Source organism: Tympanuchus pallidicinctus, unplaced genomic scaffold (assembly GCF_026119805.1).
Source record: "Tympanuchus pallidicinctus isolate F22 unplaced genomic scaffold, pur_lepc_1.0 scaffold15, whole genome shotgun sequence".
NCBI lineage: Eukaryota > Metazoa > Chordata > Aves > Galliformes > Phasianidae > Tympanuchus > Tympanuchus pallidicinctus.
Window position 1 is genome coordinate 19,130,244 of NW_026294669.1, and position 25,806 is coordinate 19,156,049.

The 25,806-nt window shown below is 35.9% G+C and overlaps 1 protein-coding gene across 1 annotated transcript; it reads right to left on the minus strand.

Annotated features, from left to right (window-relative positions):
- Window positions 1-310: 310 nt before the first annotated feature.
- On the minus strand, window positions 311-24,166 carry METTL8 (methyltransferase 8, methylcytidine). The gene is given in 13 exon segments (XM_052674672.1): window positions 311-565; window positions 3,734-3,960; window positions 4,556-4,621; window positions 4,720-4,826; window positions 7,881-8,020; window positions 8,351-8,414; window positions 10,806-10,855; window positions 11,400-11,791; window positions 17,511-17,602; window positions 19,050-19,208; window positions 22,949-23,031; window positions 23,033-23,120; window positions 24,000-24,166. Coding segments are annotated over 11 exon segments (1,380 nt in total). The 5' UTR covers window positions 23,069-23,120; window positions 24,000-24,166; the 3' UTR covers window positions 311-565; window positions 3,734-3,769.
- Between the last annotated feature and the right edge of the window lie 1,640 nt (window positions 24,167-25,806).

Consider the following 25,806-nt stretch of genomic DNA (forward strand, 5'->3'; position numbering starts at 1 on the left):
AGTTGATGCAAGAACATCTACTGTTATTGCTGCCATAGACTAAGTAATATTTTAGTTTAAACTAATAAAAAGCAACCAGTACTGCTGCACCAGCTGAGCATCTACACTACTCATTGCATTCATACAGAAAGAAAAAACACTCTGTTCTGTACAGGAGATAAAACTCTCCTGTGGAAACAACTGCCTACCACAAACAAGAAAAAGAGGAAATGAAGGATATGTCAATATAACAAAGAGCACACCAGAGAAGAGAACGAAGACCACATCACAAATCAAAGTGTAGTAGAAAAATTTATGTTAATTGACTCCATTGGTATTTGGTATATGTTTTAATATGAATTTCAGGATAATCTGTTACAGGTGTTTTTTTTTCCATCATAAAACAATAGAATCTGCAGATAGCAAACATGCAACCCAAACACAGAACAGAAACAAAACGGTTTCCAGTACAAGAAGAAACCTGTGTCTAGAGCTCCAGCTGTTTCCTTGCCTGCCCTGCATTTTCTTTGTCCTCTTCAGATTTGGTGGATTTGTAGATATTGCACAACCACCTGCCTCGGTTTTGCTGGGGGAAAAAAAAAAAAAATTACATGAACTGCTGCTGACCAGATACCTCAGAAATAATATAGGAAAGAAAGTTGGCCTTTTTTTTTTTTTTTTTTTTTTTTACAGTATGTAACTGTCTTGTACTTGCTTACAAACTACGTAATATAAAAGAACAACTAATAAAGTGCAGTTCTCATAAATCTCATACATAAATGTAATGCTTATCAGTGAAGGTGGGCAAAAGAGACACTGTATTAATAAAGGAAGCCAAAGTCAGTAAAGCCAAAACTCAAGATCATCTTTCTGTATTTACATATAATCACAACTGTGCTTTACCACCACAAGCGCAAGAAGCATTACTAAACAAAAAAAAAAAAAAAAAAAAAAAAAAGAAAAAAGCAAACCAACCACCAAAAGAAGCCCATCCACAATCATTTGCAATAAAAATGTTTACTATTCCTATAACATACTTACATAAATTTACGTAACTAGAGAGTCCAGGCATATATCTGATTAAAGGAGTAATTTCAGATTTCAAAAGTGAAATTTACAACCTTATTCTACACTGGGCACTTTCTATTAGAAAAATAAAGGCATTGCATTCTCCCATAACCTTATTTTTTACATAGTTGTCTGCAGTTCTCTTCTTCATTTCAGTAATTCTATTGTTATATTATAGGGATATTATAGTATTGGTTCTCCCAGCTAAAAAAAATAACACAGATATTTTGAAAATATTTTAAAAATTTGTCCCTGGTTAAGCTTTTTGAAAAGCAAAATTTCACAAACCAAAATGCAGAAAAACATTTGCGCTGGGGGTAGGACTTATCAGAAATGATACATTTCCCCTTGCATCAGTCTCACAATAGTTCAGCCTAGTTACAATTCTCTCTGCAGCAGATATTATACACACTCTTACAAATAGTAGCTGATCTTACTACTTCTAGAACACACAGCATTACACCATTCTTCTAAAACTGATTGCCAATACTTGAGCTGCAAGACTTGGAAGAGAAACACTAAATTTTGCTCAAGGCCATACAAGAATTTAGGGTTTGGTTTCTACAGATGTAATATTTTTGTTAAAATAACAACATGGCATATTAAAATCTTGCCAGAATCAACATATCAGTGCAAGAGACAAAGCAAACATTTCATTAGCCTCTACATATGGAAAATCTAAATCATACACATGAATAAGACTGTACAATGCTCAGGAGCTTATCATCACCATCACCTCCTGGCAAATTCTGCAACTGAAAATGCTTCATAGAAGACTCAGAGCTATGGACACTCAAAAGTCACAATTAAAAATTCAAGTTGAACAGGGTAGCAATTTCTTTAAAATATAAGCAGATTTTAATTTATATGCTGCAGAAGCCTACGACTGGTAGTTTGAAGAAACAGCTGTATTTTAACCTTTCGTATTATCTACATCACAAAGCAGTTCTTCCAGATTACAGGATGCGAAAGCTAAATAAAAACCTTTCTAACCCAAGCTTCCTAAATTACTTAATTCATAAACAAATTTCTTATTCTAGAGGGAGTTTAGAATACACAAGAAACGTAGGATCAGATCCTACCCTTGAAGCCTGTTATTGCACCTCATTCTTGAAATATAACTGGGTTTTTGGAAATTATGCAGGTCCTTCATCTTTTCAAAAGGGATGAAAATACCTAGCATGTAAATTTAGACAATTTCTTTCTTTCCAGAAGACAACCAGCTTTACTTAGTACAGCATCTAGCAACTTCCAAAACAACAGGTTGTTAGGTGTTACGTTTACCCTTCAGACAAAAGACAAGAGACTTTGAGAATGTAACTGTATTAACAGGACTCAAAACTGCACGCATGTTACAGATTATATAAATTCTATATCCTTGTTGAAGTAATACAATTATTTTATTCATTCACCTGTTTCTCATCCTCTCCTAACCCTAACCCTCTCCTCCTTCTATAAAATTTTATTTAAACGTCAGAAATAGTATATTTTAGTAGTAGCTCAATTGCCTCAGCACCACTGTGTACCTCTGAAAGCAACGACTGCATTTTGGTTTTCACCTTAAAAGCACTTGACATACCAGTGTAGTCCTCTTTCTCCACAGGATCTATAAAAAGCATTTCAACATCTTGACCAGTGACAGCGAGACTGAGCGCATCCTCACTAAGTCTGTTGATAACACTAAGCTGAGTGGTGCAGTTGATACAACAGAAGAAAGGAATGCCATCCAAAGGGACCTGAACAAGCTCAAAAGGTGAGTCCATTTGGACCTAATGAGGTTCAATGAGGCCAAGGCACTTAGGCCATATACGTGGACCAGGAGAAGAGCTAACTGAGAGAAGCCCTGTAGAGAAGTACATGAGTGTTCTGGTAGATGTGAGCCAAAAGAATCATAGAATTGTTAAGGTTGGAAAAGACCTCTAAGTTCATCAAGTCCAACCACTAACCCATCACCATCATGCCCACAGCAGTGCATGCTTGCAGCCACAGAGGCTAGCTATATCCTGAATTGCATGAAAAGAGGTGTGCTCAGCACTATTTTTGGCATTGTGGTCATTCTTTTCTACATGATTTTCAGCTTACTACCTATAGTACTGGTAGAAATATAACACGTCACTTAGCTGTTTGGCCTATTTCTGATAAGCACGTAGATGGAAAGTGGAAGCTTCAGAGGAATAAGTCAGTCACAGTAGAGGATGACAATCTGATACCTATGCATATCACACACAGTTAGTATGAAATAACTTTCATGCAAATTAGAAAAAGATCTTTTCTTTGCTGTTTATGTAACAAGGAATTTCCCCCAGAAGAGGAAATACAGTTGAAAGACACACAGTGGTTAGAAGAAATTAACACAGCACAGCTTGTAGTGAGAGTGAGAGCAGACATTCTGAAAATCTCAGAAACAATTCTGCTTCATTAAAACTTAAGAACATCTTGCATACTGTGAAATTTCATATGCTTATACTTAGTTGCTATTCATATGAAAGGAAATAAAATGCCTGGTCACAGATATGACTAGATGAATGCATCTCCTTTCATTGCATGCATAAAAGAGTTAGAAATGCACATGTTTTTCAGAACATTTTCAAATACACACATTTACAAAATATCAGGAAAAGCTTTTCAATTCAATGTATTGCTCTTTTTCAGAGGCTAACACAAGATTTATATGAAACATACTTACTCAGATCTGTTTCTTTTTCTTAAGTTAACAGTACAGTTATCCGTAAGGATGCCTACTGGTGGTTTCTTCAGGATTATTAAGAGATAGCAGCAATGGTTTTTGGAATTTGCCTTGTACCCAAACTCGCTGCATTTTCACTTTTTTCTTCCTATTTACTTGTAATCGACGATCAACTAAATTTTGTACTTCAGTTAATCCAGCCGAATTGAACATGTTCCGTACCTCTTCTGTTTTCTCAAACGAAGAATTTTTGTAATAATAAAAACAAAATAAAATTAGTTGTCAGCAGGTGGGGTATAGTGCTCCAGTCTAAGCTGGTCGCCAACAAAACTGAATGAATGGAATGGCAATGAGCAGTAGTATTCATCACAACACATTTCTTGCAGAAGGAGCAGTCCAGGAATTCAGACAGATCAACACAGCAGAACAAGATATCTGAGCACTGCTACTAGCTAGCTATCCTTCTAAGCATGTTTCTCAACTTTTAAAATTACATTTAAAATACATTGACACATCATTAAATGTATTTCTTATTCTTTCAATAACAGAATTTGAGAATATCATTAGACACAAGATGCTTATTCCAAGAGAAATTTCAGTGATGTCTGAAAGAAATTTTGTAGAACCTCAGATGCAACGAGCATACACATTTAAAAGGAATTACTTCCTCACAACTCTTAGCTTTGGGGTTTGTAAAAGCAAAGGATTAGAAAAGAGGCTCATAAAAGCCTTCTTTAAATTTATTTTTAAAGATGAGGTTTTATAACCCAAATAATCTTGAGAGACACTCAAGACTTTCTATACAAATAAGCTATTTCATACCTTTGGTAAAGAAATATACTCTGGTTCCATCTCCTCGTACATAAAAATTTTCTGACAAGCAATGACCTAAGAAATTTGAACAAAAAAAGTGATGTTTGTTGTTTTTTTTCCCCAAAAAAACCACTAAAAATAAACAGTAAGCTACAAAAGCATTCAGGAATTACCTTTTTTAAAACGAAGCTGAGCTGTATCATATCTTCCATAGTCTCGAAATAACAGCATCCCTCCAGGTTTCAGTAGTTTAACCAATCTATTTACAACCTGTTGCATCCTTAGAAAATAGATGAGATATCAGAGAGATCTGCCAATGTCAATGTTGGTGTTTTTTTTTCCTAGATACTTGGAAAATACACAGATTTCTGAGGCTACACTGAGGAGTACCTATATATTTACTACAAAAAGGCCAAACATAAGCAAATAGGAAGAAATCTTTACAAAAACAAAAAAAATACACCAACTACCAAGAAAAAAATATATTTATATGAGAATATTAGAGAATACAAACTCAAAAGAAAAAATGAATCCCTGGCCTTTGCTTCAATAGAATCTCAGGTATAGATTAAAACACAGTTTCCAAATATATGCCATATGAGTCAGGCATATACACACAACAACAAGCAGTTAGCTATGGGCACTGGTGAACTAGACTAAGCCTTTTTACAGTACAAAGTAAAAACAGGAACATGGAAGGCTGATACAAATTGATTTCTTTATTGAGGTATTGATCATGCACACAGTCAGTATCTGAATACCTAATGATAGAGAATGTAAAGACAAACATGAGTAGTAGCTCAGGAGAGGAATTCAGTAGGATTCCATCCAGAGTTCTTGCAAATCAGAGGAGAAAGTCTGCATCCTCCAAAATGCTGACAAGTTTGTGTGTCTTGATCATATCTATGATCAGCTCTTCCTTACCAAGACCACATCAGCCAGTATCTATGTGTCAGTATCTATGACAGAAGTAACACACAGTGCTCTTTCACTAGGCAAGGGCATTTTCATTGGCATTTCTTTGTATTTGCAAAATATTTTACTAATGAATAACGCGTTCAGCTTGCCTCACTCTTTCAGAACATTTCATGAATGTGGAAATCATGTTTTCCACATTTATGACAGACCAAAAAAGGCAGTTTTTGCTTTGCAGGCTGCAAGGCAGATAAGTCCACGAGCCTAACTCAACCCTTCGTTTCCACATGGACACAGACAGATCACAAAGAAGACATGGAGCCATGGTAAATGAATGAATAAGAAAGACAGGATGCTTTTCTATTCATATCTTAAAAGAGCTAAAGAAGAGCTAGTCATCCTTAACTATGCAAAATCAGCATGCTATTACTGCCTACTAATAGAAAATCCTTATACTATGCCTGTCTCTCAGGTGGCCTACCCCTTCAAAACGCAGCCATTAGCACAGTTCAGTCCTTAGCAACTGCAGTGCAGATATCCTGCCTTGATTTTTAAGAGACATGATTAGGAAGTAATTCAGCAGAAAACAGCAGCACATCTAAATAAATAAAGTAAGCATACACTTTCTGAGCATATAATTTCCTCAAAGGAAGTCAAATGCCTTAATAGTTCTCCTCTTCGCCAATGCTGAACACAGGCAGTCATGTATACTGCAACAGACAGAACAGGCAACACAATCTAAGAAAAAATGACTCTAGACAGGTAACTGCACACAGAACAACAGTCTGTCTATGTAAGTGTAAGTTCTGTGCACACAAAAAAAATGCACATACGTAAAAAGTGAAAGCGCTTTCAGAAATTGGATCTGATAGGGCTAGATCCAATCTTCTGGGACTGGAACACATTAATTCACATTCTTTCAAATTCACATTTTTTCAAATTCTTTGAGCAACTTTTAGTGGTGATTTGTAGCAGAATTGAAGTGTGTTACCTACGAGGTACGAAAGCAGCAATCAGCAAAAACTAAATACGTGAGCTGTGGAGAAATCACTAAGTAACAATTGTGCTGAACACAAATGTGTTTTTCATGTATATTTTTCAGGTCTCCAAAAAACCTAAGTTCTGCAGCATTGTTCTCTTGGCTTTCCTTTTCTTCTCTTACTTTCAACATTTTCAGGAAAAATGGGAACTAAACAAAAAAGATTATATTCATCTTCATGCAGTCACTTTAGCTCTTTGAGATAGCAATGCCTAACAAATTTTTGGAAAGTGGATCTTATCAGACAGGAAATATATTTGAGTATGTGTACATATGTATGCAAAAACATCCATATCAGCCTTTGGATACAGACATGGGGAGAAAAAATTAAAACATTCGTACTCAAATGATAAGCAGGAAAACACTGAAATTCTGAGAGAACATCTTATTATTGCTTTTACAGACTAAGTGATTGAATGAATGAGCCTCTATTGTCCAATTTTTTGCTGGCAGCATCACTGCAGTTACAGAGATCTGAAATCTACTGCTTGAATTGTTTCTGAATTCTGGATCCAGGCTTTGCATGACTCATGTGCTCATCTCTGAACAAACAGGAAGGAGCAATATCCTATATGGGAAAGACTTTTTGTAAAGCTAATCATTAGTAACTTAGACAGGGAAACAGTGTTGAGACTTAGGCAAATACTATCCTGCTTGCCAAGCCCATTTTAATGGCATTCTGAAAGTAGTAAGTGTATTATCACACAGAGAGCGTGTATTTCCTCTTAAATAATCTGGTTAAAGGAAGAGTCAAGTCATTTAACTTGCATGCACTCTTTTGAACTTTTCTCATTAAAAAAAAAAAAAAAAGACATTTTAAAAATCAACCAGCTTTAATGGTTATAATATTCAGTTCATTAGACATTGAGAGTTATTAATAACAAGGTTAACAGCTCCCAACATAACACTATGCATGAAAATTAGATTAACTTCCTCAAATCCAAACATGTTACAGAATTCTGAATGTATTTCAGTTTAAAAGACCTGTATGCACTCATTTGTGCGTGGAAAGTCAGCAAACTAAACCTCCATCAACATACTGTAAGGTGTTAAGTTGTGAACGCTCATCTTTGATCACTGAAATAATTTTCTTCTGGAAGACTAGAGGTCTGTTTCTTGAAGCACTGCCATTGTTAATAGGAATGTATTTAGTTACAGTATGCCCCTTTTATTTGATGGAGACAGGAGGTTCACTAATGAATTAGTCTGACCAGCTTTTCTCTCTGGAAAACATCATTTAAAATACCTTGTTTTTTTTGTAAATACTGTAGCTTGCTGAATAATAAATTAAAGATTCATCATCCTCCTTTGATATTCTTGAAAACCTCTAGGGATAAAAGAGATTTAACCTATTTGCTTTGCCCTTTAATCCTCATTTACCTGTCAGGATGAATAGTTGAGAGCACAAAGACAAGGAGAATGACATCCAGGATCTCATCTGGAAAAGGATAGGGTAAAGCATCATCACACACATCATGAACAAAGGCAGAACACCAGGCTGAATTGTAGGACGAATGTGACTGTCGGGAAAAAGATGAAAAGAGGCACAGAGAGAACAGTAGTAGTTAATACGTTTACTATGACTCAAGAAACTTTTTTCTTCAATTATTCAGCATTGTAAAACATGTCTCATAAAAGCCTATTCTGCCCGGTATCTTACTCAAGCTGAGAAGCAAGCTCACTGATGGTATTCATTCCTCTTGTACAGAGTAAGACTTTGTTCTTTGGAATATTGAAAACTTCAGTTAAAAGTTGTCAAAGCTATCACATTCTTTTTCATGAAGACGGCTTCCTGGCATCCTCCTGAATTACAGGCTTAAAAAGTACTCTAAAGCAAGCACATGAATTACCTTTACAAGCTCCACTGCTCCTGAAGCAAAATCACAACAGTACAGAAAGGTTCCAGGTGCACTGCTAGAAAAACAAACCACCATCAGTTGAAAAATTATTATTGTAAAAGATGAAAGTCTACATCAGTGCTCTTGGAACTACAGAGGGCCCTTTGGGACTTTCCATTGGTTTAATTAAGCACACCTTGATGGACACAGAAAGCTGTACAGGTTGTAATGAGCCAATAGGGCAGATAAATTCATAAGAATACCAACAGAGTAAGTATAAAAAGGAGGATTACAGCCTTGTCAGGGCTAGGAAGTGAAAAGGAAAAGAAAGAAGGTCACAGAGGGCTGCCAGGAGTGAAGACAACATCCTGGTGTTATATTACATAAAAGGCACATCATAGGTCACATTTTCTTCCAAAAAGCATTGGACTAAATCTTTATCATTAACTCATATATGCAGTCTAATTGGTAATATGATGTTGAGGGGGATAGGTTTGCAAAAGTCATCCACAGTTCTGTAGATGTTTGGGTTCCCATATGCCACCTTGCTGTGGTTCAGATTTAATTAAATTGTATTGATTGTTTCCTTCCATTATTCAATTTGTTTTGTAAGCAAAGATGAATAAGAATTTCCTGTAGAATTGTCTTGCCTTCCTTTCCCATACACAACAAAGGCAGCTGCAAATTTCCTTGTACCATTCAATAGACAACATTCAACTAGTAACTTGAGGGAGATTTTTCTTTCACTTCCAAAAAACTCATTTAGAAGTAACTCAGCAAAGCCTCCCCACCAAACGCATTGAAGGATTATTTCATCATCAACTCACAACCAGTTCACCTCTCCTAAAAGTTATTTGAGATTCTGAACAGACTCTTTCTTTAGAAAGGGAATTAGTGATCTCTGTTTGAAGCCCCTTCAGGAGAAACCTTACAGACCAAATATATTCTCTGTTGCAGAACAGAACTTTTATGAGCTCTGCAATCACAATGACATTTGGTAAGTTAAAGTATTTATCATGGATGAGGACAAGCAGCCAGGCTTTGGACCCAGACAGTCCCTTGACAAAGGTCAAGTTAATTACCTAATTGACTTATTGACTTGCTAAAATGTTATTACTTTCATATTACTTTCATATATTTTCAGAAAGCAGAATAGTAGCTCTGTGAAAAGTCAACTTAAAACAAAGACATAGGTCAACGTGGATGTCTATTTCATGTTGCTTTGTATTAAAAAGCAGCTTAAATTTTATGGGAGCATGAAAAACCTGCATAAGAGTTATTTTACAAACTTAAGTGGAATATTTTTGTAGCTAAGGTACATACTCCAGCTTTTTTTAATTTATACAAAAGACAATTTTTATATTATTAAATTAAAAAAAATTCAACTATGCTTTAAAGCCAAACTTGATAAGAAGCAAAAGATGATTCCATCAGGTAATGCACAAGATAAATGTGTATGTTGTCCAATGTGCTTACCAATATGGCTGACTGAAGGATTTGCATGAAATAGAGGTCTTCAGGATTAATTAACAATCAGAAATGCCAACCTATGACTAATGCCTCCCACAAGAAAAACACAAAAGTTTGTCTCATCTTTTTTAATACAGATACTCATATGATACAGGGCTTCCCTTTCAGACTATGCTCTCTAAAGCAAAGTGTTTGTTTTGGGATGAAAATGCATTGCTGACACTAATAGGTTTCATTTATGACCCCAGTGTATCACTTGATTCCTCCTGCTCTCTGTTTTCATATCTGCAAAATGCAGGATTTTTTCACTGTTGTGATGCTAGCAATCAGAAATCATTTACAGAATAATGAACTATGCTGTACATGACCTCCTGGAGGTATGAATAAAAAGAAATCTATTTCAATCCATGATATATATCCAGTCTTTTCAATAAAACCTTCCTGCATACCTGGAAGGGAGGACATGCTGTCATAATAGTGCTTTCTAAAACCAGAAGCTAAGCACTTTAAACATTTCAGAGAATTAAGTCCAATACAGGACTTGTGCCTTCCTTGCCACTAAAACCTGAAGCAATTTGATTAAGTATGTCAACCAAATGAAAAACAGATAACAGAACTTATCACCAGAAGACCAAATTATTATTTACTGTCTGGTTTTGGCTCTTTAAAGCAATATCAGACAGCTTTAAAGTAACATATAAGATAAAGTACAGGAAGGTATTTAATTTGTCTGTGATTAACTACAGTAAGTCAGCCTGAATGCTCCTGAAGAGAAAAACTTGTCAACAGACATGACACCTTCGACACTGGGGGCTGAGCAGTGCACGGGGTATCTTGTACTGATGTTAGCAACATTGTCCGTCATCTCCATGCATTAAGAATTTCAGGGCTGTAAAGCAATGCAGTCAGCACTTCCTGCTACTCTAGCCTAGCACCAACACTTGAAGAAAATGGAGAAAAACAGAACTTTAATATTTGAAAATACAGCACTACATACCATAGAACTTTCAAAATAGGAAATACGCTATTGCCAGCACCACAACCAACCTAAGATCAGAAGACACACACAAAAAAAGTTAAATGAGCAAATAAAACATATTCCTTTTTGTCATAAATTAGTTAGTAGGTAGGACTCATTAGACTTGAAGGCAGAAAAGGTATAAATAGCTCATACCACAGTTCTCAAATCACTTCTGCTATGATCACATTTCTCCTCAATTTCTTTCCAAAGTTAGTAAAGACTCCAGCACCCAAACTGCGTAGGAAAATGCAATAGCTTTATCCAACATTACCATTTGGCAAGAATTTGCCAAGTATGGAGAACAAAGCACTTTGAGACAGAATTTTCAGTAGGAAAAAGAAACAACTTCCAGTGAAAATGGAATCTGACCACCCAATTCTGATTTGGAAGAAGTTTTAAACGGGAAGCAATGCTCAGGTCCTGGGTTGCTCTGAAAGTTTCTGCCTTAAGTGAACATAGTAGTTCAATTCTAACTGTTTACTTTCTTGATAGTTGATAAGCATCTTTATCAGGCTTCTGAGTAAGTAGGTGGAGCTGAATGCAACGGACAGAGCATTTGCAGTGCATTACCTCTAATATTCTGTAAGTGGCACAGCCACCAGGGAAGGATTCCTGCATATTAACTTCTTCCTCGTTGTTTTTACCCTGAGGGCTGTCAGCAATCGATTTTGATTGTTTTTTATTACACACATATCCTTTTTCAGAAGTGGATTCATCTGCAGTATTTTTCTTCCAATACTTTTCTCTTTCCTCAAACATTTCTTTCTCATGTGAAAAACTGTTGGTAATATTTATTTTTGTGTGTTCTGAAGGTCTTTCCTCTATTTTCAACTGTTCTCTCATTTTTTCTGGAAGGATTTCTGGAAATTCCAAGAACAACCAATTGCGATCTTTGAAGAAGTTATTTTTGTGAGTCTTGTAAAATTCATTCCAGTATTTACTGGCTTCTCTCTCATATTTATCTGAAATTAAAACAAAGTAAGAACTTGGTGACCATCAGCTTAGCTGCAAGATGCTATCAAGCAACATGAAATCTGGATCTCCAATTTACCGTTAAAAGGGTACTTTCCCATATTGCATATATCTAAATAAAAATACATGAATTTGGGGTCTCAACTTGATTTGTGCTGAAAAATATTCCATGACATTTTAATTAGATTTCACCTCACTTAGTAAAGGACACAGAGGCTTTCTGAATCTCTTCAAGCAGACAGAGAAAAGATTACTCACTACTCCTTCAACATCTCTTTCATTCATGTGATTTCTTTTTTTCTTTTTTTTTTTTTTAAAAAACATAATACATAGTAATCTCTTCCCTAGATTATTTAAACCTCTCCTTTTTTCTCTATAGAAGTAAAGATTTTTAAACTTCTGATCATTTTGATTTTTCTTCTCCAACTAATCTACTTTTTGATGCTGTATTCTGCTAAAGACATTAACAACACAAAGCAAAAGGAATATTTTATGAGTCTTACAAGCTGTAACCCTGTTTATAAATCCCAGCTTGCCATTTTGCAACAGCACGACACTGCTGATTCAGCAGGTGACTCACCACAACCCTCAGATCTGCAAAATGACTACCTTGCCAATTGTTCCAGAACTTATCTGCCCCCTCTCCCTGATTGCTCCTAAGCAAAATATTCTGTACTTATTTTTATAAAATGTGACTGTATCTTCCAGATCCTTTTTTTAATTATAATTTGTCAAGATATTTCTAAATCCTAATCCCATTCTTTACCATACTTGAAAGACCTCTTCATTAAATACCATCTTCAAGTCCCCCATTCTTGAAGTCACTAATGAAATCACTGAGCAGTACTAGACAAAGAACAAAATGATACTGCGCCCAGCACAGCCTTACAATCTGAAAAGAACTCTAAGCATTCATTCACCCAAAAGAAGTTTCATCAGCTTTCACAAACAAGTTAGGCAGGTGAAAATGTCAAGCACAGTGTAGTCCAAAGCCTGACTAAGGATAAATTATACGACATCTGCTGTTTTTTCCTTATCTCCAGGACTCATAACCTTCTCCAAGAATGAAATTAGCTTGATTTTAAAATGTTTTAGTCTTAAAAAAATATTGTTGGCCAGTTATCTCCTTGGTTCTTTCAAATCTTGTGCATGCTACCTCTAGATTATCTCTTCCAGTTTTATTTCCAGAAACTGAGACAGTAGTTCCTGACATGTCTTTCTTTCTACCTCCACTTAATAAAACAAGTAAATAAGCAAACAAAACCCCAATCAACTCTATTTTCTGCTTTTCTGGTCTGCCTTGTGGGCTATGGATATACTTTGTAACCTGTTCTTTCTCAGAGGTAGAACACGATCTTCTGGCTAGCACTAACTGTACTAGCAACTGAACTGCAGCTAGCCCTACAGGAAGGCTGATAAAAAGATAACAATTGGAGCTCTTTCAATGCCTCTTTGGTTGATGATTTTTCCTTCCTGCTAAATGCCAAACCAAATCTTTATCCTGTTTCTCCCCTTATTCCCAAAGCATTTACTGAATTGTTTCTTGTTACCCTTGATACCTCTTATGAAGCATGTGTTGAATTATGTTACCTTTTTGACTTCTTCCTCATTCACTGACAGCAACCACTTGATTCTTTTAATATAAATGCATACAGTAAATAGATGATGCATTTCTTCCACTCTCATTTAAATCCTAACGTACCACTTCCTGGATCACTACAGCTTTTCAGAAATAAACAAGGCTGAGAATTATCACTAGAGGCACAGACAGGCAGTGGGAAGTGGCAAGGAGGTGGCAGAATGCCTTGTCCTAGAAATAGGAATAATTTTTAGAATTTAACATTTAATACATCTAAATGTATTATTAAAGGGTACAGCAACCATACAGATGTGTTTTATAATCTCAAGTGCCGAGTTGATTGAGGTCATATATACCAGATTTCAATAATGTACGTTACACATTCATGAAGATTGCTCAGCTCCGATATAAAAACAAATCATCTACTACAAAGATTCTTAACTCATTACCACTCTTTAATATTTATTATCATTCTGCAAGTTTCTTCAGAACCCTTGGACTCAAATGCCCATGAAATGCTCCAGATTTCAAAATGGAAGGAAAGTACTTTCTAAAGTTTGCCTTTCAAACTGTATTAGTTTGATACCACATGGATTCAAGTACAAGAACTCTTCCCATTCTTTCACTGGTCACTCCTGCACCACTGAGTAATAGCCACACATAGTATTACTACTAATAAATTTTTCTGACATAGAATCACAAAATCACCAAAGTTGGAAAAGACCTCTAGGATCAACCTAAGTCCAACCATCTACCTATCACCAGTATTTCCCACTAAATAACTTCCCTCAGTAAATGATTTAAACATTTCTTGAATACCTCCAGGGACTACTGGGGGATCAAGCCTAGCGAGCATGGGTTCATGAAAGGAGGTCTTGCTTAACCAACCTGATCTTCTCTGATTAAGTGACCTGCCCGATGAATGAAGGAAGGGCTGTTGGTGTAGTCTGCCTAGACTTCAGCAAAGCCTTCAATACTGTCTCCCACAGTATTCTCCTGAAGAAGCTGGCAGCCCGTGGCTTGGACAGATACACTCCTTTCTGGGTAAAGAACTGGCTGTATGGCTGGGCCCAGAGAGTGGTGGTTAAATCCAGCTGGCAATTGGTCATGACTGGTGTTCCCCAAGGGTCGGTACTGGGACCTGTTCAATATCCCTACTGATAACCTGGATGAGAACACTGAGTGCACCCTGTCAGGGGGTAGCAAGGTGAGTTGGACAGGCTGGATTGGTGTGCTGAGGCCAAAGGGATGAGGTTCAGCAAGTGCAGGGTCCTGTGCTTTGGCCACAACAACTCTACACAACATCACAGGGTTGCAGCAGAGTAGCTAGAAGACTGTGTAGAGGAAACAGACCTGGGGGTGTTGGTCAACACTGGGATGAACATGAGCCAGCAGTGTGCCCAGGTGGCCAAGAGGGCTGATGGCATCCTGGCTTGTATCGGAAATTGTGTTGCCAGCAGGAGCAGAAAAGTGATTATCCCTCTGCATTCAGCCTTAGTGAGGCTGCACTGTTCAGTTTTGGGCCCCTCACTACAAAAAAAGATGTGGAGACCCTGGAGCATGTTCAGAGAAGGGTAACGAAGCTGGTGTGGGGTCTGGACCACAGGCCCTATGAGGAGCAGCTGAGGGAATTGGGATTGTTTAGTCTAGAGCAGAGAAGGCTCAGGAGTGACCTAATTGCCCTCTACAATTACCTGAAGGGAGGTTGTGGCAAGGGGGGGAGGGGGGTGGTGGTGTATAATCAATGGATATTAAGATGTTATAATCACAAAAAGAACAAGAGAGTTAGGCAAAGCAGACTAAGATAATAAGAGAAAATAAATGGAAGGCTTACCCGTATGCTAGGCTCACCTACAAAAAAACACCAGAAGAGGGGATCTCCAAAAGAGATCCTTCCCCACTGGTAGCCAGCTCTTAAATAGGTCTAGGAGCACAGCTGAATTGCCTTCACCTGTGCTCCTCTGGCTGACTCATGGCTCGCCTCAGGTGATCAATCAGAGGTTCAGGCTGTGACTCAGCAGTTCCCATACAGGGGGGTTGGCCTCTCCTCCCACATAACTAGTGATACAACTAGAGGGAATGGCTTCAACTTGCACCAGGGGAGATTCAGGTTGGACATTAAGAAATACTTTTTCTCCAAGAGAGGGGTCAGGCACTGGAATGGGGTGCCCAGAGAGGTGATGGAGTCACCATCCCTGGACATGTTCAGGAAACATTTAAAGATGTTGCAGAATCTGCCATTATTTCAACTCCAGTAATTATTTTTTTTCCTGAATTCAACAGAAGATAATATTTAAAATCATAGACTTGATGAAATTGATGAGAAATATTTACTTTGCTTTGTTAATCTCAGAGATTAAGCAGAGAGGGCAGTCACCACACTGGCTTATTTTTGTTGTTGCTCCCTCCACATTATCTCCTTTTGAATATTTAAGAAGCCTGACTGCTACTTTTTCCAAGGCACGTAAAATCTATGAACGAATTAAGTTATAACCTTTTGAGACAGCAACATCCAAAAAGTCTCTTTCTTAACCCATTTGATATTTCTCCAAAACAGAATCTATTCTGACATATTTTTCGTACACTGACAATCAGATCTAAGAAGAAATAGAACATGCTAATACATCAATCACATTCCTGAAAGTAGGATCATGGGTTCATTCATTTTAACATCTCTTGTTTTACTAAGGCTCACCAGAACTATTCTATTTTAGTGATTTCAAGATAGTTGAAGTCTATCTTTTTTTCCCCTTACTGCAGTTTCCAAGGCTCCAAAATAATCTGCTCATTAGCTTCCATCTAGTTCATTGTTAGCACAAATAGGCAAAAAGGTACTTCCATTTACAGAATGAAGCTGAAGCTTTCTGAAGGAACTGTATCAGAAACGCTCACCTATTCAAATTCTAAACAGAGAGGCATTCATGGAAAATGTTCTTGGATTCTTTTATTTCTTGACAAACGCCTGATTATTTCATTTCTCACCAGCCCAAACTAAGTTCTAAATGATAGTAGGTTAAGAATGAAAGATTCCATGAGTTACATGGTTACATAGTTTACTTTTTAATCATCTCTTTTTCAACTCTTTATACAAAAATAATGAAAATACCAGATATCAGTTTTGAAAAGCAAACATTGTACTCCTGGATCAAGATAAAGAATGAGAGACACAAGAACAGAAAAGGGCAGATGGTAATCGTGCAGTATTCAAAGTGGTGGAGGGCACATACACTAAAATGCACTCGCAGGTAATTCACATACACTCAAACATTTGCCCTGGTTATATCAATAAAACTGAGAACAGGGTCATAGTGACACTAATTCTACACGTTCAAGACATGCTAGGTAAACTTTTGCCCATCCAAGTAATTGTTTTCAGAATGTCTTTATAATAAAGGAGCAAATTAAGAATTCAATCTTCTAGGTTACTACCAAATTAATACTCCACCTTTAGCATACATAACTATTAGAGAATTCAGTCTAAGGTTTAGTTTGCCAGTTTGACCCTAGAGCAATTGTTCTTCAGAAACGCAGAATATGTTAAGTTTTGTCTCTAAAGACAGACAGGAGATTCTTTAAGCATTTGTAGGCCAGGCTCCCTATGATGTTTTAGACCACCTAATACACAAAGTGAAGTACTACTTCTGCTCAGTTTGGCCAATGCAGCAAGCTGGGGCCAGCTGCGATCAATGTAACTTTCATGGCACTTAATAGAAACATAGTGCCATGTACAAACATTAACTCTCTAAACACTTCACAAATCATTTAAAAGGATTTGAATACTGTACATGGGAATTTTTACTCCCAGCACCTCAGCTGGCTGCAAAGTCACTCCTACTTCATCAAGTTAACTGTCTGTTTAGCAGGAATTTTATTCTGAAGAACTTTTGCAAAAGGAGTCTATCTTTGCAACTGCACCAAACTAATTTTATTGTTTTACATATATATTGTTGCTCCTCCAAAAAGCAAAATCACTCAACTTAGTAAGTGAATTAGTAGAAAAACACACCTAAGGACAATCCTTTACCAGAGAACACAAAAATAAAAGGAGTACTCTTGGATTTCAAAGCATCCTTAAATGCTTTAACAATTGGTACTAAAATTGGATTTTTAGGCAATTATGGATTTGTTACCTTGTTCTTCCAATTGGACTTTCACAAGCGAGTTCTCTGCTGCTTTTTCCTTGGCATGCTCCTCCTCTTCCTGTGACCACTGCATGTGGTCCCTGCAAAAAAAGGTAGATGAAAAAAATCAGCCTTTAAATATGAGTTTCCACAATCATCTTCTGGGGAAACCAATCACAAATTAGCTGCAATGTCTCAAATACCTTTGTACATTTGATTGTAAAATACAGGCAAATGACAAAAAAAAAAAAAAGCTTCAGTGTCTGATTGACAACAATTATTAGACAGGTAAAAGTCAAATGAAGCGATTAAGATAAAAATTCCAACTGCACTTGGGCTGAGGAATATGCATTTTTAATTAAGAATAGGATTAACATCTATCCTGAAAAGAGTTCACTGTCTCTAAAACCAATTAAGTATCTTCCTGTGATACACATTTAACTTAATTTTTAGTTCTTTTATGCCTTAAATCTAAGCCCTGAAATTTGTAGTCTGTTATTGCTGTATTATGTTATCCGTTAGCTTTTCATTATCATTAGCCATATTGTCTGTTTTCAGATATTGCTAAATATTTGCTCTTAAAAATCATGTGGCAGAATCCAAAATATATTTAAAAACCACGCAGAAAGTGATTTCTTGTGTAACCTTTAAACACCCTGTTTCTCCTTTCACCAAATATTCCTTGTTCTTAAATCATGAACTATAGGATTAAAAATTTCTGGTTTTCCTGATATCATAGGAAGACATTTTCCTACTTTCTAGATAGATTCTTCTAACAATTCTTTACCACTTACAGTTTTGTATAATTTCAACTTGTTCATCTCCATTCCACAGAGGAAACTCCTAGTCTTATCTGTCTTATTTCCTAAGACAGTTTCCCAGCAGTGTTCGCCAGGATTCTCACTGTTTGCTGCCCTCCCCCCATTGATCATGAAAATAGCTTTTAAAAATGGAGATGCATGGCTACTTATAAGGGCAATTATTACTCTTATTAACACTTACATGTTAATGTTTTCTCTGCTATTATATTGATTATTTATATTATGATTTTTCTGGTTTTTTGGTTGTTTTTTTTTTGTTTTTTAACCGTTATGCACTGTACGCAATCTCTGCTGAAGTACCTGTAAGATCTTCAGTGCACTTTTAGACAAACACAGGTTCCTTTTGATATGGTGTCAGTTGTAGAATACAATGCTAATCCATTATGCAACATTTTTGTAAATTTCTGCCATTAAAATATATACTACTTATCCTCTACACTTTGTTTCCTAATTCATTTCAGAATTATTTTGACTTTCATCACATGACTACATACTCAGCTTTCTACATGAGCCAATGCAAACTCAGTGTCAAGGCTGCTTGTGACAATATGAAGTCCTCTTTAGCAATACCTTTCAAAATCAATTAGTTTACTGTTTTGTTTATATGTATGTATAAACGTATACATACATACAACAGCATATAAAACATATGTATTAATATATATTATTCACTATAGTAAATAATATACAGACAAATATGAAAATCATCCTTACGTAGACATCTTACCACATGTTATGCTCAAAAACTTTCGAAGGGTCAGTTAAAATCCGTGATCCAAGTGGAACAGCTGGCCGCCGACTTCTCTGGTGCCTTTGCTGCATATTGCTTTTTTTTCTCAGACACAAAGCAGAAAGCCTTGTAATGAAATTCATTTTGTTCAGACATCTGAAAATACAATTAACTCAAATTACAGTTTTGCCATAATTTAGTTGTTTATGTCACTTAGAAGAGAAACTGGTCAAATAATCGAGAACCAACATCAACTTCAGTAATTATCTTTTACTGTAATATCAATTTAAATGCTTTTTAGAAAGCAGCAATATCCCCTGAGTGTGCTGAAAGCACAAGTAGTCCCAAAGTAGGCTACTGCAACAAAACTAGAAAAGTAAATTTTTGGGTGTAATTTTGAAGTCCTAACTGCCACTGGAAAAAAACAAACACAGCAAAACAGTAAACCAAGTTCGACATTGCATCTTTGAAAAAGACAAGCAAAGAATGATCGATAATTAAACCACTTGTTCAAAAGGGTACATGTTGTCATTGGACTTCACATTTTTCACCCCATTCACCAGGAAACTGTCATCAAATATTGAATTCTAGAATTGCGATTGTAGTTTTGTGCTTTTACACAAGAAATGAAAGATTCAACAAGTGTCAATGTTATGCACCAGAGAAAGCCTTCCAAAATTTCTGCTTCATATTCTCCTGAGACCCACTCAATGCCCCCTTAGAAATCAAAGTTTTTAGATGTTAAATTTCATAGAATGACCTTGGGATGGAAGAGACCTTCAAGATCATCTAGTTTCAGTTTCAGCTCTCTTGTCATGTGAGTTACAAAACGCTTGTGGTTTTTCTATTACATGTACAGCTGCCTTCTATTATTGTATTTTACTTTAGATGGAATCTCTTCATACAGTATCAATAATGAAAGATAACAAGTGTGTGTAGCTAGTACCAGAATTTTGTCTTGTTGGATTTGTGGGGTTTTTTTTTTGGCATACTCTTGTTAATGTAGGTTTTCTAGGAGATAAATAAAATGAAATATTCCTCCTCCTAGATGTATTCTGATGTGCCTTTGTTCTTTTTTCCTTCAGCTCCTCTGCATGTGACTTTAAAAATGACTCTTAGTACTTTTTTTTTTTTTTTTTTGAGTGCTTCTGCTGTATATGCCACGCATACAAATTTAGCACACTGGAAATACAAAATGCAGTTACAAAAGAACAGGCGCAATTTAAGTACAGGCATTATTAGAAAACACTCTGTGCAAACTGGTAACAAAAGGAAGATTTTTATCTTGAGGAAAATCCTACTATTTGATCACAAGTCTTGTACCGTGAATAAAAACAGATTAATTTGTACACATCAATACAAAGCCTGGCAAAGGAATTACTTCAATTAAATGAACAATTCCTCATTTAAGGTGTACTTTTGAATGAGTCATGCTTTTAAAAGGGCATTGTTTATTCATTTTAAGCTGACAGAAAAACAAGAGGAAAAAATAAAATTAAAATTTCTCTCTATTTGTTTAAGATTAAACAAAATGATTTTTTAAATCTTTTTGCTGCCAGTGCCAAATATATACACTGTTACATTTTGGCTACCACTCCTGCAATGTTCTATCAGGGTATGGGTCATCACCATAAAGGGAAAAATGCAACATTTAATCCTACTTAAAAATATTAAAACCTCTTCAAATTTTCATGATTTCATTATGGCTTTTTTGGTTTTGATGTGGCTGAACAACTAAACCAAGTCCAGTTTACACTTAAATTAATACAATCCATTTTACTTCTTCTCTGAAAATACGTATGAACCATTTTTCGTAACAAGATGCATAATTATTAACACATATGGAACATTAAGAAATAGTATCAATGAGGCATAAAAACTACCACACTTTGACAATTTCTGCAAAACATAATTTACATTAAGACAATCTCCTTAGTCACAAAACCAAGTAGAAAAGAAACACAAAACAAAACCACAAAAATCACCACGAATTTTTAATAAAAAATTATCATCATTAAATAATAAAAGTATCTGGATAAAGATTCCATGATTACATTGCAAACTGTTTACAAATCTTCTTCTTCCTTCAATCATTCAAAAAGACCTGAGTTAGTATCTTGCATTTCCTGTGACAGCATTTATATTCAGCATAAAATACAATGATTCAGCTGGGAGACTAGTCACATAATTTTTCTTGGCTTTCTAAAAATCAGTAAGAACATGAAAAGATGCACAGATGGAAATTATAGTCAGATGACTAAGATGATCCAACACCAGTAAAAATCCAGAGATGCAGCTCTTTTTATAAGAATATGATCCTCTGAGTGATAATTACACAAGTTTAGCTGATAAATTCTGAAACACCAAGAAAATGCAAAGACAGGGGAAAATGGGGAAGTTAAGTTCATTGTTGCATCCAGAGTTAGATATCTGGAAGTTCCTTGGAGGTGTGCACGTATCTAAGAGATACAGTGATCCACAGATCATGAGATCAATGGGCAATCTGGCTACTAGAAGGTACAAGAGCGTTTATGTTGCTTAGAAGACTAATTTTCATTTTCAGAAGTGAGTCATTCCTTGATTATTTCTCTAATTGATTTTGTTAACGAAATAGGCAACCAACTTTTCTCTGTATCAGACAAGATGATCATCTCCTGAAGCAATGTCAGCAAAAAATATCTGAAATAATCAGGAATTATTTCGCTGTCCAGAGTCACAATCAGGAAAGCTTGATTATTAATCCAAGCAGTCCAACCTTTACCTTTAAGGATCTTATGACACTACACTGAAAATACCTTTTTTGTAGAAGTTTTAACTGCTTTCCAGGGGGAAAAAAAAAAAAAAAAAAAAAACCAACAACAACAAAACAAAACAGCTTTAAAGAAACGACACACTCAGTAACCGTGCTCAAAAGCAAATAGAAGATGTATTTTCCCCTGTGGAGCTTCATATTTTAGCCTTTAAATTTTTGTTAATGCTACAAAGAAAGAATTACCTTTAGAAAATCCTCCCTTCCCAAACAATTTAACAAAGCTTAGAAAAGCTGGGTGAAGGTGAACATGCAGAAGAAGGTACACATGTCATCCGCCAGGTAGACAACAAGTTAAACATTTATGATGGATGTTGGCATTAAAACCTCAAAGCAGTTACATCCACACAGATAAAATTAGAGATGTAGGAGAGAAGAGCTGTTCTAATCTTGTTTTAAACAGTGAAGTTCACACAAAAACATATGCAAACCACTCCACTGATGAATAACATCCTTAAGAAGCATAAATTCTGAAATAGGTGTCAGGAAAAAAATAGACAAATTAAAGAACAAGAAAAACTCTCCATTTTTGTCAAGGAAACTAGTTTCAGTTAAATTAATGATGAAAACCCTGTGATATGCAACTGATTTCTCGCTGCAGAGCTAACAAGTCCTTCCATTTGCAATTGCTGAACCTACTTGTATGCAGAGTCACCATTACAAAGAAAAACATGAGCCTGTACTAGAAAGACCACGTACAGCTTCCATTACATTTCTGTTCAGAAAGATATGCTGGCATATTTTATCACCATCAAACAGCTCAGCTGTATAAAACAGGTGCGAGTAGTAAAAGTGATCATGAACACAAAGTGAGAAAGTCTTTATGACGATGGTAGTGATGAAGGTTTAACTATGGATTATCAGTAGTCTTTTTTTCCACATACATGTTCAGTATTCCTGAGATGCAGGTACAACCCAAGAATAGGCCAAATGAAGAGAAGAGGAAGGAAGGATGGAAGCAAGGAACAGAAGAATCTTTGCTATCAACCAAATTCACTCATTAAGTGAATACATAGTGCTATTCTGTTTTACAAAGTGACAAAACATGCTCTTTTGGGGCTTCGTGATTAGTCCTTCAATGACTCACTTTAAAGAAAGTGCCCAGTTGAAAGACAAATGTATTTCCAAATTTCTCAAACTCAGCAGACCTAAAACTCTCAACTGCTTTTTTCTTCTCATGCATCATCACTGGGAATGATGCAGGCATCCCTGTGGGCACACAGCAACTCTCAGAAAATACTGAAGAGCACTGACTACATCTAGGGAAAAAGAAAAACAGAAAATATTTTGATTTATAAGGAGAAACAAAATACTACTATGACAGTTTACATTGGTTAAAAAGCAACAGCAGATGCAAACAAACAGACAAGACTCAACCAACCAACCAGCAAGCAGATGTACTTTTAAACACATATACAAAAATGTTAAGTAAAAAAAGACTGTTCCTACACTATCATTCAGTGCAAACAGGTTGAGAAAAGTATAGACTGTACGAGGGCAATGGGAGATAGAGATGAGGAAGGATGATAATTTTTTTTCCTGCAAAAAATTACTCAGACCATTACACATCCAGGAAAACAGCAACATAGCTTGAAGGTATATTATTTAGGATAAAATAATGTATGTAAGTACTATATAATGGACTATTATTAAAGACAAGCAGAGAGCTAAAAATCCTTGAGGGTTTAAAAATATTATTACTACCTAATTTCCTAATTTGGAGAATAGCACTACTCTCCTTTGATATTCCTGTTGAAATTATTCTGCAACATAAGTCATTTTTGCAATATTTTACAAAACTATGAGTTGTATTATTATCTTTATTCTTTTATCTTAAAGAAGCAATCACCATTCCCACAAAACAAAACAAACAAACAAAAAAAACCTTCAATCGAGACTATGAACTGCAACATTAGTTCATACTGGCATATTCATCTGATTGTCTGGGAAGCTTTATCCCCAGTACTGAGGGAATCAACTGCAATCTTTAATATGTGTATAATCAGTAGATATCAAGATGCTATAATCACAATATAATTGTATAATCAATAGATATCAAGATGTTATAATTACAATATAATCAAGAGTTAGGCAAAGTAGACAACGATAACAAAAAGAGAATAAGTGGAAGAGCTTACCCTTCGGCTAGGCTCACCACAAAACACCAAGAGAGAGATCTCCAGAAGAGATCCTTCCCCACTGGTAGCCAGCTCTTAAATAGGTCCAGGAGGGGTGGAGCAATTCTCCAACCCTTCCTGCAGCACAGCTGAACTGCCTTCACCTGTGCTCCTCTGGCTGACTCATGGCTCGCCTCAGGTGATCAATCAGAGGTTCAGGCCATGACTCAGCAGTTCCCATACAATATGTTTCTAAGGTAATGAAAACAGTTTAAAAATGCAGATGAAGATAAAATAATGGCAACTGCAAGATCAGATACATGTACAGCCAACAACAAAGAAATAAATGGTTACTTCAGAAATATAGATGTATTTTATTTGCTTTAATCAATGTGAATGTCATGAACATGAAACAACTAACAAAAGTGTTTTATCTAAATTAATTGTATGTGTGAACATATGGAACTCAATTCGTAAATTGCTGGAGGTGACTAATGTAATCAGCCCCATTCTAAAGTAACTTGAGCTCCTATTTCTTCTTTTAATTGGCATGCCAGGGGATAAGAAATTCTTACAGAAGTTTGTCCCCCAAATGTAGTGATTTTATTAACACACACACACACACACATATATATGTATTTAATATATATACAGTTTCATATTCAGTATAGTGTGTATATATAGATATAGACACACACAGTTTCAACAAAACATTTGTCCTAGTCAAAACAATATATATAGGACAAATGTTTTGTTGAAACAGTATCATTTCAATGTATGATGTAGATGTTCTGGCTCCACCATCAAAGACTATTCTGACTTTAAAATAAAGCTTCAGTAAGGAATTTTAACTGCAAAATATACCTCAATTTGTGAAAAATACTTTCATTCTAGCTGAAGGTAAAAATATTTTTTATATCCTAGCATCGTTTTTTGAAAGGAATTTCCATTTTGTGTTAAATCTATTTATAATTTGATTTTAAGATTTTATTGTTCTGCTACTTCACCTACTAAAGGCATGCTCAGAGATCACATACCTATACACTTGAAGTTAGGAAGATACTGTGCACTCAGTAACAGATTTCTTAATCACTGAAACGAAGACACAAATGTAACATGATTCTTTACTTTACAATCCTGCAAAAACCCATTTTTTTGACTTTACAGACAAACTGTTTTCCCACATATCAGAATATTTGTAAGGACTTTTTGTATCGCATTTAAATATGTAAGTATTCTGCACAATCCTTTACTGCCCTCTCCCCCCCATATTCTCTGTTTTTCCCCTTTTCTCCTGAGATAATTCAACACATCTTTTCTTACATATCCATCAGAATATAACAGAAAGTGATTTATTGAACTCATCTACTTGCAAGGTTACTGTCAAGAGGAAGCTATCAGTGACGAACACAGCTCATAACTGAAGCTTCCCAGTTAACCTGTGCACCCTCTGCTGGCTGGCACTTAGGTAAGTGAAAAAGAAAACGCAGGTTTATATCCTTACTATGCATGTAAGTACATCTTTCAATTACTACAGTTGTTTTTCAACCCTACTTTCTATGACATACCGAATGCATAACTTTATCGACAAACCAAAGATCACTTATCTCAACACAAAACACATCATTTTCCTACTATTAAGGATGCTGCTGAGAACTGGAACAGCAATGAGGATTTCACTGATCTGTAACTTACACTGACCGCCCCCATTTAATCTCTGCAAGATCCTGAATGTCTGCATGGATTTTGCCAACCCTGAGGTGACCATCAGTTTGTGTAGAGCAGAGCCACTTGAGCACCAGTGGGGCAACCGCAACTGCCTCACCTA